Below are 22,260 nucleotides of genomic sequence, written 5' to 3' on the forward strand. Positions count from 1 at the left end.
CCGGGACCTTGGATTCATGTCGCATTACATTCACCCCCCCACCATCTGGCCTGGGCTTGCAAAATCCTACCAACTGTCCTGGCTTGAGACAATTCACGCCTCTTTAACCTGGGATTACCCCTATCTCTGGATCTGTAAAGACTTAATTACCTGCAAATGCTCGCATTCAGAGTATCGGCTTGCATCTTTGACTTTGTCTGCATGTATGTTTCTGGAACCTACCTCTTCATTCACCTGAGGAAGGAGCAGTGCTCCGAAAGCTAGTGATTTGAAACAAACCTCTTGGACTTTAACCTGGTGTTGTAAGACTTCTTACTGTGCTCACCCCAGTCCAAAGCCGGCATTTCCACATCGTGTAAGTATGACATCGCATTTGCGATCAGTGCCAACACATGTAGGCATATAAGGGCAGTGCAGTTGTCAAGATTCAGAGGCATCACTAACATTTCCATTAAACAGGAGGTTTACATTAAATCACCAAAATGAAATCAGCATTTTTAAAATCCCAATCCACTACAGTTTCCAAGTTTGGGAATTATAACCAGCCTCAACAACTGCTTAGAAAGGCTGCGTGGTAGTGAGTGAACTCTGCAAGGGATAACATTAATAAAGCAGAATTATAATGCTGCCTATAATTTCTGGAGCTAACAACCTCCGTGATGCATTGCGAAAGACTGATTCTTTAGCAAATTATACATATTCCTAAATATCTGATAACATATTTATGAGCCCTATCACTTTCCGTGATTTGCTTCTTCAACAACCTGTTTCACATTATAAAGTCTGGAATTTCTGTATATTAACTACATTTTGTTTTACTGGAACAAAATGCTTCTCTACCTGGGCTACAATGAATCCAATTGTATCAATGAGCCACCCACAATAACGCAACACAGATGTCCCGTTACTGCTATTGCAGAACATTCTTTAATTATCGAGTTCAGACCGGATCTGCATTTGCTCAAGAAACATTTGTCATTTTCAGAAATGAAAAACAGATAAACCCAAATTGCAATGAAGACAATGCTTATTTCCTGTGCCTGGAGAGTCCAGAACAGGGAGGTCACCGTCTCACAGTAATGGGCCGGCCATTTAGGACTTAGGGCGGAGACAGGTTTCTTCACTCAGAGGATTGTGAATACAAAGAACAAAGAACAAAGAAATGTACAGCACAGGAACAGGCCCTTCGGCCCTCCAAGCCCGTGCCGACCATACTGCCCGACTAAACTACAATCTTCTACACTTCCTGGGTCCGTATCCTTCTATTCCCATCCTATTCATATATTTGTCAAGATGCCCCTTAAATGTCCCTATCGTCCCTGCTTCCACTACCTCCTCCGGTAGTGAGTTCCAGGCACCCACTACCCTCTGCGTAAAAAACTTGCCTCGTACATCTACTCTAAACCTTGCCCCTCTCACCTTAAACCTATGCCCCCTAGTAATTGACCCCTCTACCCCTCTACCCCTCTGACTATCCACTCTGTCTATGCCCCTCATAATTTTGTATACCTCTATCAGGTCGCCCCTCAACCTCCTTCGTTCCAGTGAGAACAAACCGAGTTTATTCAATCGCTCCTCATAGCTTATGCCCTCCATACCAGGCAACATTCTGGTAAATCTCTTCTGCACCCTCTCTAAAGCCTCCACATCCTTCAGGTAGTGTGGCGACCAGAATTGAACACTATACTCCAAGTGTGGCCTAACTAAGGTTCTATACAGCTGCAACATGACTTGCCAATTCTTATACTCAATGCCCCGGCCAATGAAGGCAAGCATGCCGTATGCCTTCTTGACTACCTTCTCCACCTGTGTTGCCCCTTTCAATGACCTGTGGACCTGTACTCCTAGATCTCTTTGACTTTCAATACTCTTGAGGGTTCTACCATTCACTGTATATTCCCTACCTGCATTAGCCCTTCCAAAATGCATTACCTCACATTTGTCCGGATTAAACTCCATCTGCCATCTCTCCGCCCAAGTCTCCAGACAATCTAAATCCTGCTGTATCCTCAGACAGTCCTCATCGCTATCCGCAATTCCACCAACCTTTGTGTCGTCTGCAAACTTACTAATCAGACCAGTTACATTTTCCTCCAAATCATTTATATATACTACAAAGAGCAAAGGTCCCAGCACTGATCCCTGTGGAACACCACTGGTCACAGCCCTCCAATTAGAAAAGCATCCCTCCATTGCTACCCTCTGCCTTCTATGGCCTAGCCAGTTCTGTATCCACCTTGCCAGTTCACCCCTGATCCCGTGTGACTTCACCTTTTGTACTAGTCTACCATGAGGGACCTTGTCAAAGGCCTTACTGAAGTCCATATAGACAACATCTACTGCCCTACCTGCATCAATCATCTTAGTGACCTCCTCGAAAAACTCTATCAAGTTAGTGAGACACGACCTCCCCTTCACAAAACCGTGCTGCCTCTCACTAATACGTCCATTTGCTTCCAAATGGGAGTAGATCCTGTCTCGAAGAATTCTCTCCAGTAATTTCCCTACCACTGAAGTAAGGCTCACCGGCCTGTAGTTCCCGGGATTATCCTTGCTACCCTTCTTAAACAGAGGAACAACATTGGCTATTCTCCAGTCCTCCGGGACATCCCCTGAAGACAGCGAGGATCCAAAGATTTCTGTCAAGGCCTCAGCAATTTCCTCTCCAGCCTCCTTCAGTATTCTGGGGTAGATCCCATCAGGCCCTGGGGACTTATCTACCTTAATATTTTTTAAGACACCCAACACCTCGTCTTTTTGGATCACAATGTGACCCAGGCTATCTACACCCCCTTCTCCAGACTCAACATCTACCAATTCCTTCTCTTTGGTGAATACTGATGCAAAGTATTCATTTAGTACCTCGCCCATTTCCTCTGGCTCCACACATAGATTCCCTTGCCTATCCTTCAGTGGGCCAACCCTTTCCCTGGCTACCCTCTTGCTTTTTATGTACGTGTAAAAAGCCTTGGGATTTTCCTTAACCCTATTTGCTAATGACTTTTCGTGACCCCTTCTAGCCCTCCTGACTCCTTGCTTAAGTTCCTTCCTACTTTCCTTATATGCCACACAGGCTTCGTCTGTTCCCAGCCTTTTAGCCCTGACAAATGCCTCCTTTTTCTTTTTGACGAGGCCTACAATATCACTCGTCATCCAAGGTTCCCGAAAATTGCCGTATTTATCTTTCTTCCTCACAGGAACATGCCTGTCCTGTATTCCTTTCAACTGACACTTGAAAGCCTCCCACATGTCAGATGTTGATTTGCCCTCAAACATCCGCCCCCAATCTATGTTCTTCAGTTCCCGCCTAATATTGTTATAATTAGCCTTCCCCCAATTTAGCACATTCATCCTCGGACCACTCTTATCCTTGTCCACCAGTACTTTAAAACTTACTGAATTGTGGTCACTGTTACCGAAATGCTCCCCTACTGAAACATCTACCACCTGGCCGGGCTCATTCCCCAATACCAGGTCCAGTACTGCCCCTTCCCTAGTTGGACTGTTTACATATTGTTTTAAGAAGCCCTCCTGGATGCTCCTTACAAACTCCGCCCCGTCTAAGCCCCTGGCACTAAGTGAGTCCCAGTCAATATTGGGGAAGTTGAAGTCTCCCATCACCACAACCCTGTTGTTTTTACTCTTTTCCAAAATCTGTCTACCTATCTGCTCCTCTATCTCCCACTGGCTGTTGGGAGGCCTGTAGTATACCCCCAACATTGTGACTGCACCCTTCTTATTCCTGATCTCTACCCATATAGCCTCACTGCCCTCTGAGGTGTCCTCTCGCAGTATAGCTGTGATATTCTCCCGAACAAGTAGCGCAACTCCGCCTCCCCTTTTACATCCCCCTCTATCCCGCCTGAAACATCTAAATCCTGGAACGTTTAGCTGCCAATCCTGCCCTTCCCTCAACCAGGTCTCTGTAATGGCAACAACATCATAGTTCCAAGTAGTAATCCAAGCTCTAAGTTCATCTGCCTTACCCGTAATGCTCCTTGCATTAAAACATATGCACTTCAGGCCACCAGACCCGCTGTGTTCAGCAACTTTTCCCCGTCTGCTCTGCCTCAGAGCCACACTGTCCCTATTCCCTAGTTCTCCCTCAATGCTCTCACCTTCTGACCTATTGCTCCCGTGCCCACCCCCCTGCCATACTAGTTTAAACCCTCCCGTGTGACACTAGCAAACCTCGCGGCCAGGATATTTATGCCTCTCTTCGGGATTCTCTACCCTGAGGAGCTGTGATGTATTCAGGATGGAGATCAACAGATATTTTGGCACCATTCTCCCCCCTGTCTGCGTGGGTCTCTGTGGTAGTATGTATTAGGGGTCATGTGGGACTGGAAGCCCTAATGTCATTGGCTGACAGATCCCGGGTCCTGGTTGGCCGTTGACTTCTAGCTCCGCCCTGAAGGCGGAGTATAAGAAGCCGGAGTCCTCCCCCGCAGGCCATTCTACTATCGAGCTGCGGGGGAACAGACACGCTTAATAAAGCCTCATCGACTTCACTCTATTGGTCTCACGGAGTCTTTGTGCGCTACAATTTATTAAGCGTGCCTAAAAAGGACTATGGAGCTCAGGATCATCCCGGAATGCCTGAGGATCAGCCCCCACGCAGTGAACGTGGCAGCAGCCTTCAAGCACTGGCAGACTTGTTTCGAGGCCTACCTCAGAACGGCCACCGGCCGGGTCACACAAGACCAAAAACTACAGGTCCTGCACTCGAGGGTAAGCACGGAGATCTTCTCCCTCATCGAAACGCGGAGGATTTCCAGACGGCGTTCACAGCACTGAAAAGTCTCTATGTCCGCCCAGTTAACCAAATCTACGCTCGCTACCAGCTCGCGACGAGACGACAAGGTCCCGGAGAATCGATGGACGAATTCTACGCCGCGCTGTTGATTTTGGGACGAGCCTGCAGCTGCCCTTCGGTGAACACAAATGAACACACAAACATGTTAATGCGCGATGCTTTTGTGGCAGGTATGAATTCTTCCCAAATCCGCCAAAGACTTCTAGAAAGAGAGTCGCTAGGACTCTCAGAGGCCCGGGCCCTAGCAGCCTCCCTAGACGTGGCCGCGCGTAATACCCGCCCGCGCCTACGGCCCCGACCGCGCGGCAGCCCATTGGGCTCCGTACGTACCCGTCGCGACAAACCCACCCCCCCCCCCGGACACCCCACAGGCTTGCGCGGTCCAAACGCCAAGTCGCACCGGGGGCGCCCGCTGCTATTTCTGCGGCCAGGCGAAACACCCCCGGCAGCGCTGCCCGGCCCGCGCAGCAATCTGCAAAAGCTGCGGGAAAAAGGGCCATTTCGCGGTTGTGTGCCGGTCCCGCGAGGTCGCCGCTGTCCCGGGAGAACAGGGAGCCCTGCAAGCTGTTTACGCTCCCCAACCCCCCCAGCGCCCCATGTACGACCCGCAGGCGCAGCCGCTCTGGGTCCCGACCACCGCGGTCCCGGGAGAACAGGGAGCCCTGCACGCCGCTTATGCTCCCCAACCCCCCCCCCCCCACCCCCCGCGCCCCATGTATGACCCGCCGGCGCTACCACTTTGGGTCCCGACCACCGCTCTCCCCGGAGAAGAGGGAGTTCTGCGCGTCTCTAACGCCCCCCAAAACCCCCCCCGCGCCCCACGTCTGACCCGCCGGCGCTACCAACTTGGGTTCCGACCACCGCTGTCCCCAGAGATGAGGGAGCCCCGCGCGGTCCTAACGCTCCCAACCCCCCCAGCGCCCCATGTGCGACCCGCAGACGCCGACATTTTGGGTCCCGGCCACCACGAGGGGAGGAAGGGCGCCGCCATCTTGGACCACCCCAGACCTGTACGACGTGTGGGGGCGCCCATTTTGTCCACCCCCGCCGCCATCTTGTGACCCCCCAGCCATGTGCGATGTATGGGGGCAGCCATTTTGTTCAGCCCCGACGCCATCTTGGACGGCAACAACGGACCCCACTCCACTACTACAACCACGTCTCGCTTCAATTACGCTCGATCAAGCTCGGCCCTGGACACTCCAGACGACGACGACAACGGTGCTAATAAACGGCCACGAGACACCATGCCTAGTCGACTCCGGGAGCACGGAGAGCTTTATCCACCCCGACACGGTAAGACGCTGTTCCTTGACCACCTATCCCAGCGCACAAAAGATTTCCCTAGCTGCAGGATCCCACTCCGTTCAGATCCAAGGTTTCTGCATAGTTACCCTAACGGTGCAGGGGAGGGAGTTCAAAAACTACAAACTACACGTCCTTCCCCAACTCTGCGCCCCCACTTTACTGGGATTAGATTTCCAGTGCAATCTACAGAGCCTTATGTTCAAATTCGGCGGTCCAATACCCCCACTCACTATCTGCGGCCTCGCAACCCTCAAGGTGCAACCCCCGTCCTTGTTTGCGAACCTCACCCCGGATTGCAAACCCGTCGCCACTAGGAGCAGACGGTACAGCGCCCAGGACCGGACCTTCATTCGGTCCGAAGTCCAGCGGCTACTAAAGGAAGGCATAATCCAGGCCAGCAATAGTCCCTGGAGAGCACAGGTGGTAGTCGTGAAGACAGGGGAGAAACAAAGGATGGTCATAGACCATCAACAGGTACACACAACTAGACGCGTACCCTCTCCCCCGCATATCCGACATGGTCAATCGGATTGCCCAATATAAAGTCTTCTCCACCGTGGACCTCAAGTCCACCTACCATCAGCTCCCCATCCGCCCAAGTGACCGCAAGTACACAGCCTTCGAGGCAGACGGGCGATTATACCATTTCCTAAGGGTCCCATTTGGCGTCACAAACGGGGTCTCGGTCTTCCAACGGGAGATGGACCGAATGGTTGATCAACATGGGTTGCGGGCCACGTTCCCGTATCTCGACAATGTAACCATCTGCGGCCACGACCAGCAGGACCACGACACAACCTCCAAAAATTCCTCCAGACCGCCAAAGCCTTGAACCTCACGTACAACGAGGACAAGTGCGTTTTTAGCACCAACCGGCTAGCCATTCTGGGCTACGTAGTGCGCAATGGGATAATAGGCCCCGACCCCGAACGTATGCGCGCCCTCATGGAATTTCCCCTCCCGCACTGCTCAAAAGCCCTGAAACGCTGCCTGGGGTTTTTTTCATACTACGCCCAGTGGGTCCCCCAGTACGCAGACAAGGCCCGCCCCCTAATACAGACCACGACCTTCCCTCTGTCGACAGAGGCTTGCCAGGCCTTCAGCCGCATCAAAGCGGATATCGCAAAGGCCACGATGCGCGCCATCGACGAGTCCCTCCCCTTCCAGGTCGAGAGCGACGCCTCCGACGTAGTTCTAGCGGCCACCCTTAACCAAGCGGGCAGACCCGTGGCCTTTTTCTCTCGAACCCTCCACGCTTCAGAAATCCGCCACTCCTCAGTGGAAAAGGAAGCCCAAGCCATAGTGGAAGCTGTGCGACATTGGAGGCATTACCTGGCTGGCAGGAGATTCACTCTCCTCACCGACCAACGGTCGGTAGCCTTCATGTTCGATAATGCACTGCGGGGCAAAATCAAAAACGACAAGATCTTAAGGTGGAGGATCGAGCTCTCCACCTTCAACTACGAGATTTTGTATCGTCCCGGAAAGCTGAACGAGCCGTCCGATGCCCTATCCCGCGGCACATGTGCCAACGCACAAATTAACCGCCTCCAAACCCTCCACGAGGACCTCTGCCACCCGGGGGTCACTCGGTTTTTCCACTTTATCAAGTCCCGCAATCTCCCATACTCTTTAGAGGAGGTCTGTACAGTCATAAGGGACTGCCACATCTGCGCGGAATGCAAACCGCATTTTTTCAGGCCGGATGGTGCGCACCTGATTAAGGCTTCCCGCCCCTTTGAACGCCTTAGTCGCGATTTCAAAGGGCCCCTCCCCTCCACCGACCGCAACACATACTTTCTTAATGTGGTGGATGAATACTCCCACTTCCCATTCGCCATTCCCTGCTCTGACATGACCGCGGCCACAGTCATTAAAGCCCTGAACACCATCTTCACACTGTTCGGTTGCCCCGCATACGTCCACAGCGACAGGGGGTCCTCTTTCATGTGTGACGAGCTGCGCCAGTTCCTGCTCAGCAAGGGCATAGCCTCAAGCAGGACGACCAGCTACAACCCCCGGGGGAACGGGCAAGTAGAGAGGGAGAACGGCACGGTCTGGAAGACAGTCTTACTGGCCCTACGGTCCAGGGACCTCCCAGTTTCACGGTGGCAGGAGGTCCTCCCGGACGCTCTCCACTCCATCCGGTCGCTATTATGTACGAGCACTAATCAAACGCCTCATGAGCGTCTCCTTGTCTTCCCTAGGAGGTCCTCCTCTGGAATGTCGCTGCCGACCTGGCTGGCGGTCCCAGGACCCATCTTGCTCCGAAAGCATGTGCGGGCACACAAGGCGGACCCATTGGTCGAAAGGGTTCACCTCCTCCACGCGAACCCGCAGTACGCTTACATGGAGTACCCCGACGGCCGACAGGACACGGTCTCCCTGCGGGATCTGGCGCCCGCCAGCAACACACACACCCCCCCGACACCATTCACCCAACCCCCCCCTTCCTGCCACCGCCGCACCCCGCGACCGCCCCCTTCCCAGGAGGATCGGTTCCCCTCCCCTCAGGCCCGACCAAGAATAAAGCCCAAGCTGAAACCGTAAGGCTCCCGGAGACGACAACACCGGTACAAGCACCACCACCACCACCGGGGCCGAGGCGATCGACACGGACGACCAGACCGCCCAACCGACTCGTGGCGTCGATCTTTCACAAGAACATTTTGCTTTTCTCCCGATACCTTCTGTAAATAGTTGAAACAGGACAAAATTGTACATACTGTATTGCCATGTGAATGTTTTCCTCCCAGGACCAGCCCTGTAAACCCTTACCACCATGCGAAGCATCACCCCGCCGGGTTCATTTTTGACAAGGGGTGAATGTGGTAGTATGTATTAGGGGTCATGTGGGACTGGAAGCCCTAATGTCATTGGCTGACAGATCCCGGGTCCTGGTTGGCCGTTGACCTCTAGCTCCGCCCCGAAGGCGGAGTATAAGAAGCCAGAGTCCTCTCCCGCAGGCCATTCTACTATCGAGCTGCGGGGGAACAGACACGCTTAATAAAGCCTCATCGACTTCACTCTATTTGTCTCACGGAGTCTTTGTGCGCTACAGTCTCACCCCCACATCCCAAAAGATGTGCAGGGTAGGCAGATTGGCCAGGCTAAATTGCACCTAAATTAGACATTTAAAAATAAAGCTATTTTGGCACTCAGGGAATCTGTGAATAGGGCAGGAAAGTGAGGTTAAGGTTGTAGACCAGTCATGATCTTTTAGATGGCAAGGCAGCTTCAATGGGCCATATGGCCGACAGCTTTTTCTTAAATGGCTATCAGGCTTGCTGGGCAATCACAAATCAGATTGGCCATTTTCATTCTTACATTTTTGGGTCATTATACCAGCCTCAGGCCAGCTTGACTCTGATTTTTATGCTGTCAAAATAGACAGCATATGGATTTTTCTGTCTGATGAAAATTGTTACTGGAAAGGATAAATCAAAAAATCATCACAACACCCTTACTGAAATTATTCCTGGAACATATTCCACTCTGTGGTGATATGCCTATGGGCTATATCATAGATAGATGGTGCGTGACCTCCAACCAGCAGGTGGCGGTACAGAAACACCAAACTCACGTGTCCCCATATAAGGGGAGACACATCCGGCCATCTTCAGAAGAAGATTGAGATTGGTCAATGCTAGGTGCAAGTTCCAGAGGAGTACTAAGCAGGCTCCATGATAACGCGCTCTGTATCAAATTGCTATCTTACCACACGAGACTCAATAAAAGATTCTGGTTTGGACAAGTCGAGGTGTTTGGTGGATTCCTTCGTAAGGTATAAAAGACCAAACACAGCATGCTCAATATTTCAACATGTTCAAAGCAGATTCTTGAAGGTCCCAGCATATTATATGGCAACGCGCTACGAGTCCTATAGACTGCGTAACGGAGTGAGAGAGGGATGATCCATGAGCCCTGGGGATTTTTTTAATCCCTGTATCCACAACAGCAGCGTAGCTTTCAGACATTGCATGAAATGCCAGTGCGACCACGGCACGGCGACTCAGCTTGAAGAAAATCTTGGACCTAAATTGGCTTTCATCAGGAATAACACTGAGACTGAAGGATCAAGTCTTGTTCACCTCTGAACTTAAAGGCACAACTGCTGTGGGTGAATCAACCTTACTCGTTAGATTCTACCTTAGCTTCAGCATATTACAGCTGTTGTAATGTTGGGGTTCAATAATTTCTATCGTGCTGTTTTAGTCAGAGTCACTGTCGACTGTAATATACTGACTACCAAATATAATTGTTCTGAAACATTGGGTTCCATAGCTGCAAAATCAATTTACAAAAAGAAAATTTCAATAAATTTGAAAATAATTGATTTTATGTTATGACATTTCTAAATTACGAGCTAGCTGGTTCACTGACGATTTATGTAAGCTATAACCTAATATGTGAACTCTGAAATGCTCAGCTAGATTAAAAACATCCAACAAGAGGAATTGATAATCGCAAATAGCCTTGAAACTTACTCCCGTTAGACTAAAATTATTGCTTTTAACTATGACGACATTGACCAATGTCATACATGAATTCTAAATCCTTAAGTATTTTCCAAGTTAGATAGAACATAGAACAGTACAGCACAGAACAGGCCCTTCGGCCCTCGATGTTGTCCGAAACCAAGATCAAGCTATCCCACTCCCTGTCATTCTGGTGTGCTCCATGTGCCTATCCAATAACCGCTTGAAAGTTCCTAAAGTGTCCGACTCCACTATCACAGCAGGCAGTCCATTCCACACTCTACTCACTCTCTGAGTAAAGAACCTACCTCGGACATCCCTCCTATATTGGGAGATATGGCTTTAAACTAATTCTTGTCGTCATCGATCTGGGTAATAAAAATTAGTACCTGGCCAATATTTATCCCTCACTGAAATAGATTATCTTGTCATTATCGGATTGCTGTTTGTGAGAGCGTGCTATGAGCAAATTGGTTGCCGTGTTTAAAACAGAAACTGCACTCCCAAATATTTAGTTGCTGTAAAGCCCTCTGAGATGTCCTGGGTAATGCAATGTGCTCTCATTAATACAAGTAATTTCTTTATTATATACATTCATAAAATAATAATGCGAGGCAGTAATCTTTGGTGTAAGACCTTCCAAAGTATAGAATCCTTCTGGACGAATGAAAGTTGATTTTTTTTTAATAGAGTGAAAGTGATCCTGTCTTTGGGCAGTTTTCCTGATTGCAAACACTGCTGCCGTCTATCTCTCTCTATCACTTGCTGCATTCACTCAATGTTTCACTCTCTCTCTCTACTTGCGTAACTCATTTTTCTATTAACGTCACTGCTACAGTGCAACATTCCTACTCTTGCATTTGCAAACAGCAGCATGGAAAACACACACCGAATTAGTATTTGATAGAATTCATGTTTGCTACCTTATTCAAATCCTAAATTGCTTTTATAAAGGCACTCATTCCACATGCTCATTAAATTTTATCCAACATTTATGCAGCGTTTTGTTAGCTTTGTTAATACGCAGCCATTGGTCGTTGAAAACTAGGAAGGAGCAGAGGTTGGGAATTAAAATCTTGCGGTGTAGTGAAGGAGGCCATTCAGCCCATTGTGCTTGTGCTAGCTCTGTCAAAGAGCTATCCAATTAATCCCACTCCCCCACCCCCACCACACCCACCCTCCCTGCTCTTTCTCCATAGCCCTACAAAGGATTCTTTTTCATGGATTTATCCAATTTCCTTCTGAAAGTTACCTTGTCTCCTCAAACAGCAATTGCAGGCTCTCCAGTCTCCGCGAGATTTCTCCGACCATTGGGTTCTCTGTTCCCGTCGGCAGGGCAACCTGCCCGCGGGTCTCCCGCCGGTCTGGGGGGAGGGGGGTCTTCAATGGGAAATCCCATTGGCAAGCAGCGGGAGTAGAGAATCTCGCCACCAGCCAATGGCAGGCCGCCAAGAAACACACGGCTGGGGAAACCAGCGAATCCAGATCCACGCAACTGAAATCCCTCGTTGCTGGCATCGTTCTCATAAATGTCCTCTGCACTCTCTTTCATTTATTTATTTTTATTCGTTCACGGGATGTGGGTTTTGCAAACTGAGCCAGCATTTATTGCCCATCCTTAATTGTCCTTTAGGGGGCAGTTAAGAGTCAACCACTTTGCTGTGGGGCTGGAGTCACATATTGGCCAGACCGGGTAAGGGCAGCAGATTTCCTTCCCAAAAGGACATTAGTGAACCAGATGGGTTTTTACGACAATCGACAAAGGTTTCATGGCCATCATTAGACTTTTAATTCCAGGTTTTTGTTTAATTGAATTCAAATTTCACCACCTGCAGTGACAGGATTCGAACCTGGGTTCGCAGAGCATGACTCTGGGTCTCTGGTCTCCTAGAGCAGTGACAATGCCGCTATGTCACCGCCTCCCCTTTTTTATGGTGCGTAGAATTCAACACAATCCTCCAGCAAAGGCCTAAACATCTATTTTATAAAGATTTAACTTAAATTCCTGGCTTTTGTATTCTGCGCCTCTTTACAAAGCCAAGGATTCTGTACGTACAGCTTTATCGACACAAAGCTCCGCGGATGTGAATCCCCAAGGTCACCATACTCTCTTCAAAATTATACTATTTAGTTGCCATTGCCTCTCCTCTCCCTCCCTTCCACAATACCTTAATTTCTTTGAAAGAATATCTCTGGGTTGGATTACTGGTGAACAATTCTGCTCATTAGACATTCCTTGAGATCTCCCCCCTCCCCCCCACCCCGTCATGCTCAGCGCGGGAGTGAATCTGATTACCACGTATTTTTATAGATTCACACTGTTGCTTCCAGATGTGCTCTGTCTCTCCCCCACCCCACCACTAAGGTGGGCATCATTACTAGTTTCCAAAAACAATTTGTGATGACCATGCTGGGGGCACGGAGGTGCGTATAGCCCCTGGGTGGTGAGGGACATTGCCTGTCATTACCCTGGCACAGCACCTGGCACTCTGGCACTGCCGACCTGGCACAGCCAACCTGGCACCCCCAACCTGAGGGGTAGTGACTGGTTGGCACTGCCAGATTGGCTGTTCTGGAGGCAGGGCAAAGGGGGCGGCGCTATGAGCGGGGCCTGAAGGGAACTCCATTGGGGGTGTTCCCATTATGTTGGGGAAGGGGGCATTGCTGGAGAAGGGGCTGCTGCGTCTGCCTGGCGGTGGGAGGGGTGGGGGAGAGCGGCGACATAGAATGGAGGGGTGTCCTGATGCAGGTGAGGATAAGGGAGGGGGTTGGGTCACCCTGATGCCTGCGTGGTGTTATTGAAAATATGGAAAGATGTGTCATTTGAAACATGGAAGTCTGGCAATATCTGGTCTGAAAGAAACATGAGAGGATACAGGGAAAGATTCCACAAACGGTTAACAGCAGCTGCAAAGAGCAGGATTGTAAAATGCAGATATCCTTGGTCAAGCAGGCTTAGCAAACAAGACAAACAAGATTTTGAATTAAGCCAAAAACAATGGTTCACACCTTCATTGAAATTAACTATTTTAGTGAACAGCTGGAAAAGAAAGGATGAGGTTCAGTTGAATTTGGTGACAATTCTAGGTGTGAAAATTTGCTAATACCAGGTAAATTAAAGAAAACTGGAGACTATCAGTCTACGAGAAACATAATTCAAAGCCAAAATCAAAGTCAAAATTATGAGCTGAGGACACAATTGAAAAATAAAACTATAGAAATGACAGGAATTAAAAGTAACACCTCTTGAAGTCAAAGCATTTTGAACATCACAAAGGAAACAATGTAATCAGATCTATGTTGTATTAGAATGTTTAGATCAAAGAAGCTTATTACAATCAAAGAAAATCAAGAGTTACTTTACAATAAAGTCATAAAAACTTAATAACTGTTAGAAAGAGAATATAAACCCGGAGACCAGAGCAGGAACTACCAGAACCAGAACTCAGAGAGAGGCGGAGAAGCAGAGTCAGCTTACAGTCAGCTCGGCCATGGGAAAGGGACAGGAAGGCAAAGCAGCCGAGCTAAAACAGCTCATAGATCTAAGGAAGTCTAGAATTTAAAGAGTAGGAAGAGTCAGCTCAGAGACAGCTCAGAGACAGCCAGCAGAGCCAGCTCTCACAGCTCGGTACATGGGAAAGATAAGACACAGCAACTGAGCTCATCAACGAATACATCTAAAGAAGACCAGATTTTTAAAAGAAGATTGATTGTCAAGGTGGGCCTGAAGGTCCCTTCAACCAACCAGAAGGATCCAGAAGCAAGATCGTTTTACCTTTCTGTAAAGAAAGTAATTGCAGCTTTTAAAATAAAAAATATACTAAAATAACTTAATTTAACCTGAAATAGTGGTTATTCCAAAGTCTACTTTACTTACTTAGCAATGCGGGACCCAGGATCGATGCTACTAAGTGGTAAGTAGATGAAATCTTCGGTGAAGGTATGGGTTGCCTGCATCGGAGTCGGGGAGTGAGAATCCCTGATCACCATTTTGAATGTCGCCCCTTTTTGGGATAGGGGGACTTCTAAGAATAGTGGTGAGTTTTCAAAAACAGTGGTGCTGGGAGTATGAACCGACCATTGAGGGGGGGGGGGTTGTCCCTCTGTGTTGGAGGTTTGGGAGTGTTTCCCTTGTCTGCCAGTGGTCCCCGATGTCAGGGGAGGGGGAGGGGTGGCGGGGGAGTGGGGGGGGGGGGGGGGCAGGGGCTCCGATCTCTGAATCCCAGATTTTCCAGCAGCTTCTGATACTCTCATGTACCAGGTTCATCTGTCTGATGGCAGCAACAGTAAAAGCGTGTCCAGCGAGGCTGAATTCAGAAAGGAAGGAGGGGAGACAGCTGTGCTATCTCCTCCCGGGAGATAGTTGCACGACATGTATCATTCCTGCTAGTCGAACACGGCCATCAAGGCGAATTTGTGAGAAACCTCTCCATCCAGAGCGCGGTGGGAATGTGGCATTTGCTGCCACATGGAGGGGTTGAGGCGAGTGACATTGATGCATTTAAGTGGAGGCTGAGGAGCGAGGAACAGAATGGGTACGCAGATAGTAGCATGGAAAAGGACAGGAGGATATTCATGAGGTGCATGGCCGATCAGACCGGACGGCCTGATTTCTAGGCTGTATATTCCATTGAAAGGGCTGTGAAATGTGTGGGCACTCCTCCAGGCTGACTCAGGAAATCTTTCCAAAGTCATGTCAGATTACTGTCAGCAAATGTATTAGATTGGAACCTTGAGCCAACAATTGTACCGAGTGCCAATGGCAGCCACACAACTCTGCAGAACTGTGTTCCTCGCGATGTCTGGGTGACGCAGAGTAACACTGTCCTCCAGAGAATCCCTACAGTGCAGAAGGAGGCCATTTGGCCCCATCGAGTCTGCCCCGACCCTCTGAAAGAGCACCCTACCCAGGCCCACTTCCCCATCCTACCCCTGTAACCCCGCACATCGATCATGGCCAATCCACTTTGGCCAACCTGCACACCTTTGGAGTCCTGGGAGTGAGTCAGAGGTCATGAGCTCACCGTTGTCAAATTTTGCCCTTTAATGTTCCTGTGAAACACCAGGATGTTTGACTACTTTAGGAGGCTATAGAAATTCAGATTGTTACAGTTGAAGACTGCCACAAGTTGCTCAATGATGTTTAAGAGACAGATGAATGATCCTGGCTGTCACATTAGTTTTGTTGTCTGAAAACCTTGCCTCGGCTCTGATTGGTGCGTGGGTTGCAATGAGCCACAGATGCAGCAGGATTCCTTGGCCTACCCTTCAGCTCTTCATTCTCCTCATCCAAAAGGTATCACAAATAACAGCTTTGAAATGGAAACAGGGCTTTACGGGAAGCAAGTACCAGATTAGTTTAATTCTGAGCCAACGCTAAGTCACTGAGGAGAAAGCAACATCTTTTTCATATCACATACGTTAGGTATCGTTACCCAAACAAAGTGACGACAATGATTGAATCATGAACTCTGAGGGGGGAAGCAGGACAAGTAGATAAGGTGGTTCAGAAGGCCTATGGGCGGGAGATGTGAGGAAAAACCTTTCCACCCAGAGGGGGGTGGGAGTCTGGAACTCGCTGCCTGAAAGTGTGGTGGAGGCAGAGCGTTTGAAATGCCCTAGCGCACAAGGCTACAGACCAAGTGTTGGAAAATGTGATTAGAATAGTTAGGTGCTTGATGGCCAGCATGGATGAGATAGGCTGAAGGGCCTCTTTCTGTGCTGTAAAACGCTGTGACCACTAGTTTTGTGTGGTCTTATTCCTGGTGTCTGTCGCCATCAACTGCTTTGTGTGTTAGAGAATTCCACAGGCTCACCGCTCTCTGGGTGAAGAAATTTCTCCTCATCTCTGTCCTAAATGGTCTACCCCGTATCCTCAGACTGTGACTCCTGGTTCTGGACACCCCCACCATCGGGAACATCCTTCCTGCATCAACCCTGTCCAGTCCTGTTAGAATTTTATAGGTTTCTACGAGAGCCTCGCTCATTCTTCTGAACTCCAGCGAATACAATCCTAACCGACTCAATCTCTCCTCCTACATCAGTCCCGCCATCCCAGGAATCAGTCTGGTAAACCTTTGCTGCACTCCCTCTACAGCAAGAGCATCTTGCTCCTCTTTTGTGCTGTATCTGTTGTACATTGATACATGTGGCCATCTTTCTGCTTATGCCTTTTTTGAGGCAATTTTGTAAAGAAATTTGAAAATTCCAATATATAATCATTAAAAAAAGGTTTGAGATGGAGTTGCAAGTAATTAGTGCTTTATGCTGTGTCCTAGACATTTTCTTCCATCTTATACTTCCACTGTTAGAATCACGATACATCACAGTCTCCAGAATTTTCACCACTGACATCAACGTATCTATCATCTCGTCACCACTCTTAAAAGTAAAGATACGGCATCATCTAATTATTGTCTGATCCACCTCCAACAGTCTTAAAACTCTTAGGTTTAGTGTCCTGCGTTATGCCTTTGGGCGTCTCGCTGATTCATTTAAAAAATGTCACTGATAGCTTTACTGAAAATTCAAGATGGGAAATCTAACTTAGTGGCAAACATGTTGGCCTACTTGTTTTGATAGCCATATTCACGAACGTGAGGGAGGACGTTTTCATAGAAGTAATAGGGAGGTCACTTATTTCCTGGAAAGTGCGAGTCGAGGTGGGTTGGAGGAACAAACGGATTTGGGAATACAAATACATCAAACACTAAAAGTTGTGCCATGGATTAGCAAGGCCATGAAAAAAGCAAACCAGGCACTCGGCTTCATTCCTGGGGGTGGGGGGACCTTGATTGGACCACTGATTGGACCACTGGCTGCAGTTTTAGTAGCCACATTATAAAGAGGAAATAGAGACATTGGAAAGAGTGCAGAGAAGATTTACAAGGACGATAACTGAAATGTGCAGGTGTACGTATCAAGAATGGATCGACAGGCTGGGTCTCTTTTCTCTTGAAAAATGAAGTTTGAGGGGTGACCTAGCAGAGGTCTTTAAAATTTTAATGGCGTGAAATCCGAGGAACATTTCCTCTTATGGGGAAGAGCTAAATCAAAGCCATCAATATAGGGCAGTGATCAAGAAACCCAATCAGAAATTCAAAGGAAACTTCACTCAGGGTGTTAAGAAGGTGGAACTTGCAGCTACAGTTGCGGTTAAAGTGAATAGTATAGTTGCAGTTTAATGGGAAGCTAGGCAAATGTATGAGTGAGATTGGAATAGAGAGTTGCATTGATAGATTTAGGTGAGATAAGAGGAGGCTCAGAAGTATCAGCAGGGACTGGTTGGGCCGAATGGCCTGCTTATATCCTATGTAATGTGGCCTTGCCCCTCTTTACATCTGTAGTCTCCTCCAATTCTCCAACCACCAGGATCTCTGCACTCCTCCCATTCTGGCCACTTGCTCTTTCTCACTCTCTGTTACTCTAGGACTGACGGCCATGCCTTCAGTTGCTGAGGTATCAGGCTCTGGAACTGGCCCTTTCCCCTTCTTCTTCAGGCACTCCTTTTACGAAGCAGTGGTCCTAACATCTCATTCTGTGGCTCGGTGCCTAATGTTAATGCTTCTGTGAAGCGTCTGGGGACATTTCACTATGTTAAAGGTGCCGCATAAATAAATGCAAATGGTTAAAGTGCCAATTTCCAAATTGTGTCGGAGCTACGCTGAAGGTGCTCAATATTCAGCTCAACACCCAGTATTGCAAGTTCCACCCTCTACTCCCGAACTGTCTTCACAGATTTAGTTCCGTCAGATCAATATACCATAATAATCATCTTTATTAGTATCACAAGTAGGCTTACATTAACACTGCAATGAAGTCGCTGTGAAAATACCCTAGTCACCACATTCCGGCGCCTGTTCGGGTACACAGAGGGAGATTTCAGAATGTCCAATTCACCTAACAAGCACGTCTTTCGGGACCTGTGGGAGGAAACCGGAGCACCCGGAGGAAACCCACGCAGACACGGGGAGAACGTCCAGACTCCGCGCAGACAGTGACCCAAGCCGGGAATCGAATCCAGGTCCCTGGCGCAGTGAAGCAACAGTGTTAACCACTGTGCTACCGTGCCACGATCGACAGTGATTGAGTGATCAAGACATCGGAAAACACACAACACTTCCAAAAGAAAACTTTGCAAAAATGCTAGACCGCTTCTGAAATAAGGCCATCTTTATGGAAAGCAGAGTGGGATTATTAAAATATTACATCTGGTCCACGTTACTGTATAGATGTGAATTTGGAACAAGAGCAAGTCAATGGAGGATTAACGACACCAGGCGTGTGGTTTTTGAGACATAGGATGAAGATCAGTTGGAAAACACACAAAACTAATTGGGATATTTTAGAACAGGTACATGATTTGAAAACAAGACCAAGATGTTGGCCATGATCAAAGGCGCTGAAAGGCTAGAGAACCACATTGTAAAACATGACACCTGAGGAAGGGGAATATACTGAATTCAGCCGTGTCAAAATACTGAGTTGCTTTGTCTGTGAAATGTTGCGATATTCAGTGCACTGGCAAATTAGCAACACTGCACCAGCCTCCCCGAACAGGCGCTGGAATGTGGCGACTAGGGGCTTTTCACAGTAACTTCATTTGGAGCCTACTTGTGACAATAAGTGACTCAATTACCAATTCTGGCTTGAGACACAGATCCACCTGATCCATTGCGGCTGGTTTAGCACAGTGAGCTAAACAGCTGGCTTGTAATGCAGAACAAGGCCAGCAGCGCGGGTTCAATTCCCGTACCGGCCTCCCCGAACAGGCGCCGGAATGTGGCGACTAGGGGCTTTTCTCAGTAACTTCATTGAAGCCGACTTGTGACAATAAGCGATTATTATTAGCTTCTTCGAGCTGACATCAGGTTAACCTTCTACATGTTAAAAATTATCCCTAGCGTGGAATAAGTCAATATTCAGTTCCTTTCCACCTAAACTGGGTCTGTTTGGAAAGTGGTTTCAAAGCAGGTTGGTGTGGAGAGGGAGAGCCTCGGCTGGTGTTTCGAAGCCGCTCACTGGGGCTGCATTTTCCTGGATTCCCAATCTATATTTCCATAAAGAGATTGGCTGTTCCCTCTGCGCAATGCCTGCGCTGGATTGAGGGTGAATATTTTTCCAGGCGCTGGAGTGTGGCGACTAGGGGCTGTTCACAGTAGCTTCATTGCAGTGTTAATGTTAAACCTACTTGTGACACTAATCAAGATTATTGCGATTAAATTGTCCATATTGTCTGGGGTGTGAGGCGAGTAAAGTAATTTTTGTTTTATGTGATAGAACAAAAAACATTCTTTTTGGTGAGATTCCTGGGGCAGTTTCTATGAGAATCTGCCTTGTTTTTTTTTCCCGAATGCTCTGCTTTGGGGAGGGGGTTAGATTTGGAAAGACAGCCTTACCCCGTTGGCAGCTGCCATCTGCACAATGGTCTCTATGGCGGTCCTGCTGAAGTATCTGCCATCACTGCCCATCACCATGGTGCAGCCCTGGCGGTCCCGCAGGTCGATGGAAGTCAGGACGCTCTGTGTAAAGTTCTGCAGGTAGTTCCTCTTGCTCTCGAACACGGAGGTTTTCTTCCTCAAGCCGCTGGTGCCGGGTCTCTGGTCGTCGTACGGGACGGTCTGCACCGTGACCACCGGGATGGGGGTGCTTTCCATCTCTGACTGCGCTCTGTCCCCGCTCAGCTCGCAGACTGGCAGCTCGGAGCTGCCAACAGGGACAGAGTGAGAACAACGGGGGAGGGGAGGGGAGGGAGCTGAACACTTTGGAAGGAACTGCAACAGCCAGCCAAAAATAGCCCCTGGAAAGAGCGTTGGAGGATGATGCACTCGAGCCAGTGTTTGTAACTGGACGCTGTGTGTGTGTGCAGCAGCCAACACTTGTTACAGAGAATCACTCGCTGTCAGTCCCTGAGCACAGCTCTGTCTCAATCCAAGCACCTCCTGATGGGGGCCAGGTCTGTCTCCTTCCCTCCTCGACAAGCCCCTGTGAAAGCTGCCATCAAAATGTTTCGCTCCTTAGGGGATTTGCGAGTCTTTACCGGATCAGTTGTGCGTTTTTCAATTCATCCTCGGTATGTGGGCTGCCAAGGTCAACATTTATTGTCCATCCCTAATTGCCCCTCGAGAAGATGGTGCCGAGCTGCCTTCTTGAACCGCTGCAGTCCTTCGGCTGTAGGTACACCCACTGTGCTGTTAGGGAGGGAGTTCCAGGGTGTTGCCCCAGCAACAGTGAAGGATCCCCGATATATTTCCAAGTCCGGGTGGTGAGTGACTTGGAGGGGAACCTCCAGGTGGTGGGGTTCCCAGGTATCTGCTGCTCTTGTCCTTCTAGACGGTAGAGGTCGTGGGTTTGGAAAGTGCTGTCAAAGGAACCTTGGTGAGTTACTGCAGTGCATCTTGTAGACGGTACATACGGCTGCCACTGTGTGTCGGTGGTGGAGGGGGTGAATGTTGATGTGGGTGGAAGGGGGAGCAATCAAGCGGGGTTGCTTTGTCCTGGATGGTGTTGAGCTTCCTGAGTGTTGTTGGAGCTGAACTCATCCAGGACAGTGGAGAGTATTCCATCACACTCCCGACTTGGGCCTTGCAAATAGTGGACAGGCTTGGGGGGGGGGGGGGGGGGGGGTCAGGAAATATTTCATTTCCATATTTCATTGTCAGGAGAATAAATTGTAACCTTGATCCATTTAAAAATGGATTAAAGAACTTGCCCATTGATAATACTGCCAAAGGCATCGCATTAGGTCTTGGTTTGTCGGTGTGAGCTGTGCTTCAGTAAGTAGCACCGGCATCCACTGAGGCAACGGTGGTAGGTTCAAGTCCCACTCCGATATGGAATGCCGTACTGAGGAAAGACTGCCCTGTCAGAGGGATTGGGTCTGTCAGCAAGAAATGTTAATCACAGATGTGATTTTGCCCCTTTCGGTGGATATTAACAGTTTCATGGCTCCATGTCACCCTGCTTTTCTGGCCAAAATTTATCCCTTATCAATGTCACAGATTATCTGTTTATTATGACATTGCTGTTTGTGGAATCATGCTGTGCATGCAGTCACTGGTGTATTTCCTCCAGCAACAACTATACTTCAAAAAGTCGTTATATCAGAGATTATGAAAGGTGATATAGAAACTTGGTAGTATTCCTGTCAGTATTACATTATATGCTTGCATTACAGTTGATATCACAGGATCCTTAGCACAGATGGCCATTCAGCCCATTGAGTGTGCACTGGCTCCCAAAGAGCATTCTCCCGAATCCCATTCCCCTGCCTTGTCCCCGTAACCTTGTGCATTCTCTCTTTTCAGATAGCCAATCCAATTCCCTTTTGAATACCTCAATCAAACCTGCCTCCACCACCCTCTCAGGAAGTCCGTTCCTGGCTCCAAGCACCCTGTGGGTGAAAAGGTTTGCCTCACATTCATGATATGATGTAGCATACAATAGCAATTATCTTGACACATTGTTTATTCCGGAGCTGAAATTCCCAAATACTTTTGACTTAATGTTTTTTGCTCGGCGCAGATGAATAAACAATCAACTTTCACGCTTACATGGGTTTTTTTTGTTCCATTTTCAATAATCCCTTAATTATTGGAACATTATCATATAAATTAGAGAAGAGCACAGCTGATGGCCACGTGTGAAACTACAAGTGCT

General features: G+C 48.6%; 1 protein-coding gene across 1 annotated transcript in view; it reads right to left on the reverse strand.

The window, feature by feature from the left end:
- Window positions 1–20,448, reverse strand: part of pgm5 (phosphoglucomutase 5) — a 380,558-nt gene extending 360,110 nt beyond the window's left edge. The window contains exon 1 of the mRNA XM_072517425.1: window positions 20,001–20,448. Within this exon, the coding sequence (XP_072373526.1) occupies window positions 20,001–20,258 (258 nt within the window). The 5' untranslated portion in view covers window positions 20,259–20,448. The remainder of the gene's footprint in view (window positions 1–20,000) is intronic.
- Between the last annotated feature and the right edge of the window lie 1,812 nt (window positions 20,449–22,260).

The sequence above is a fragment of the Scyliorhinus torazame genome, chromosome 9, assembly GCF_047496885.1.
Source record: "Scyliorhinus torazame isolate Kashiwa2021f chromosome 9, sScyTor2.1, whole genome shotgun sequence".
Classification (NCBI taxonomy): domain Eukaryota; kingdom Metazoa; phylum Chordata; class Chondrichthyes; order Carcharhiniformes; family Scyliorhinidae; genus Scyliorhinus; species Scyliorhinus torazame.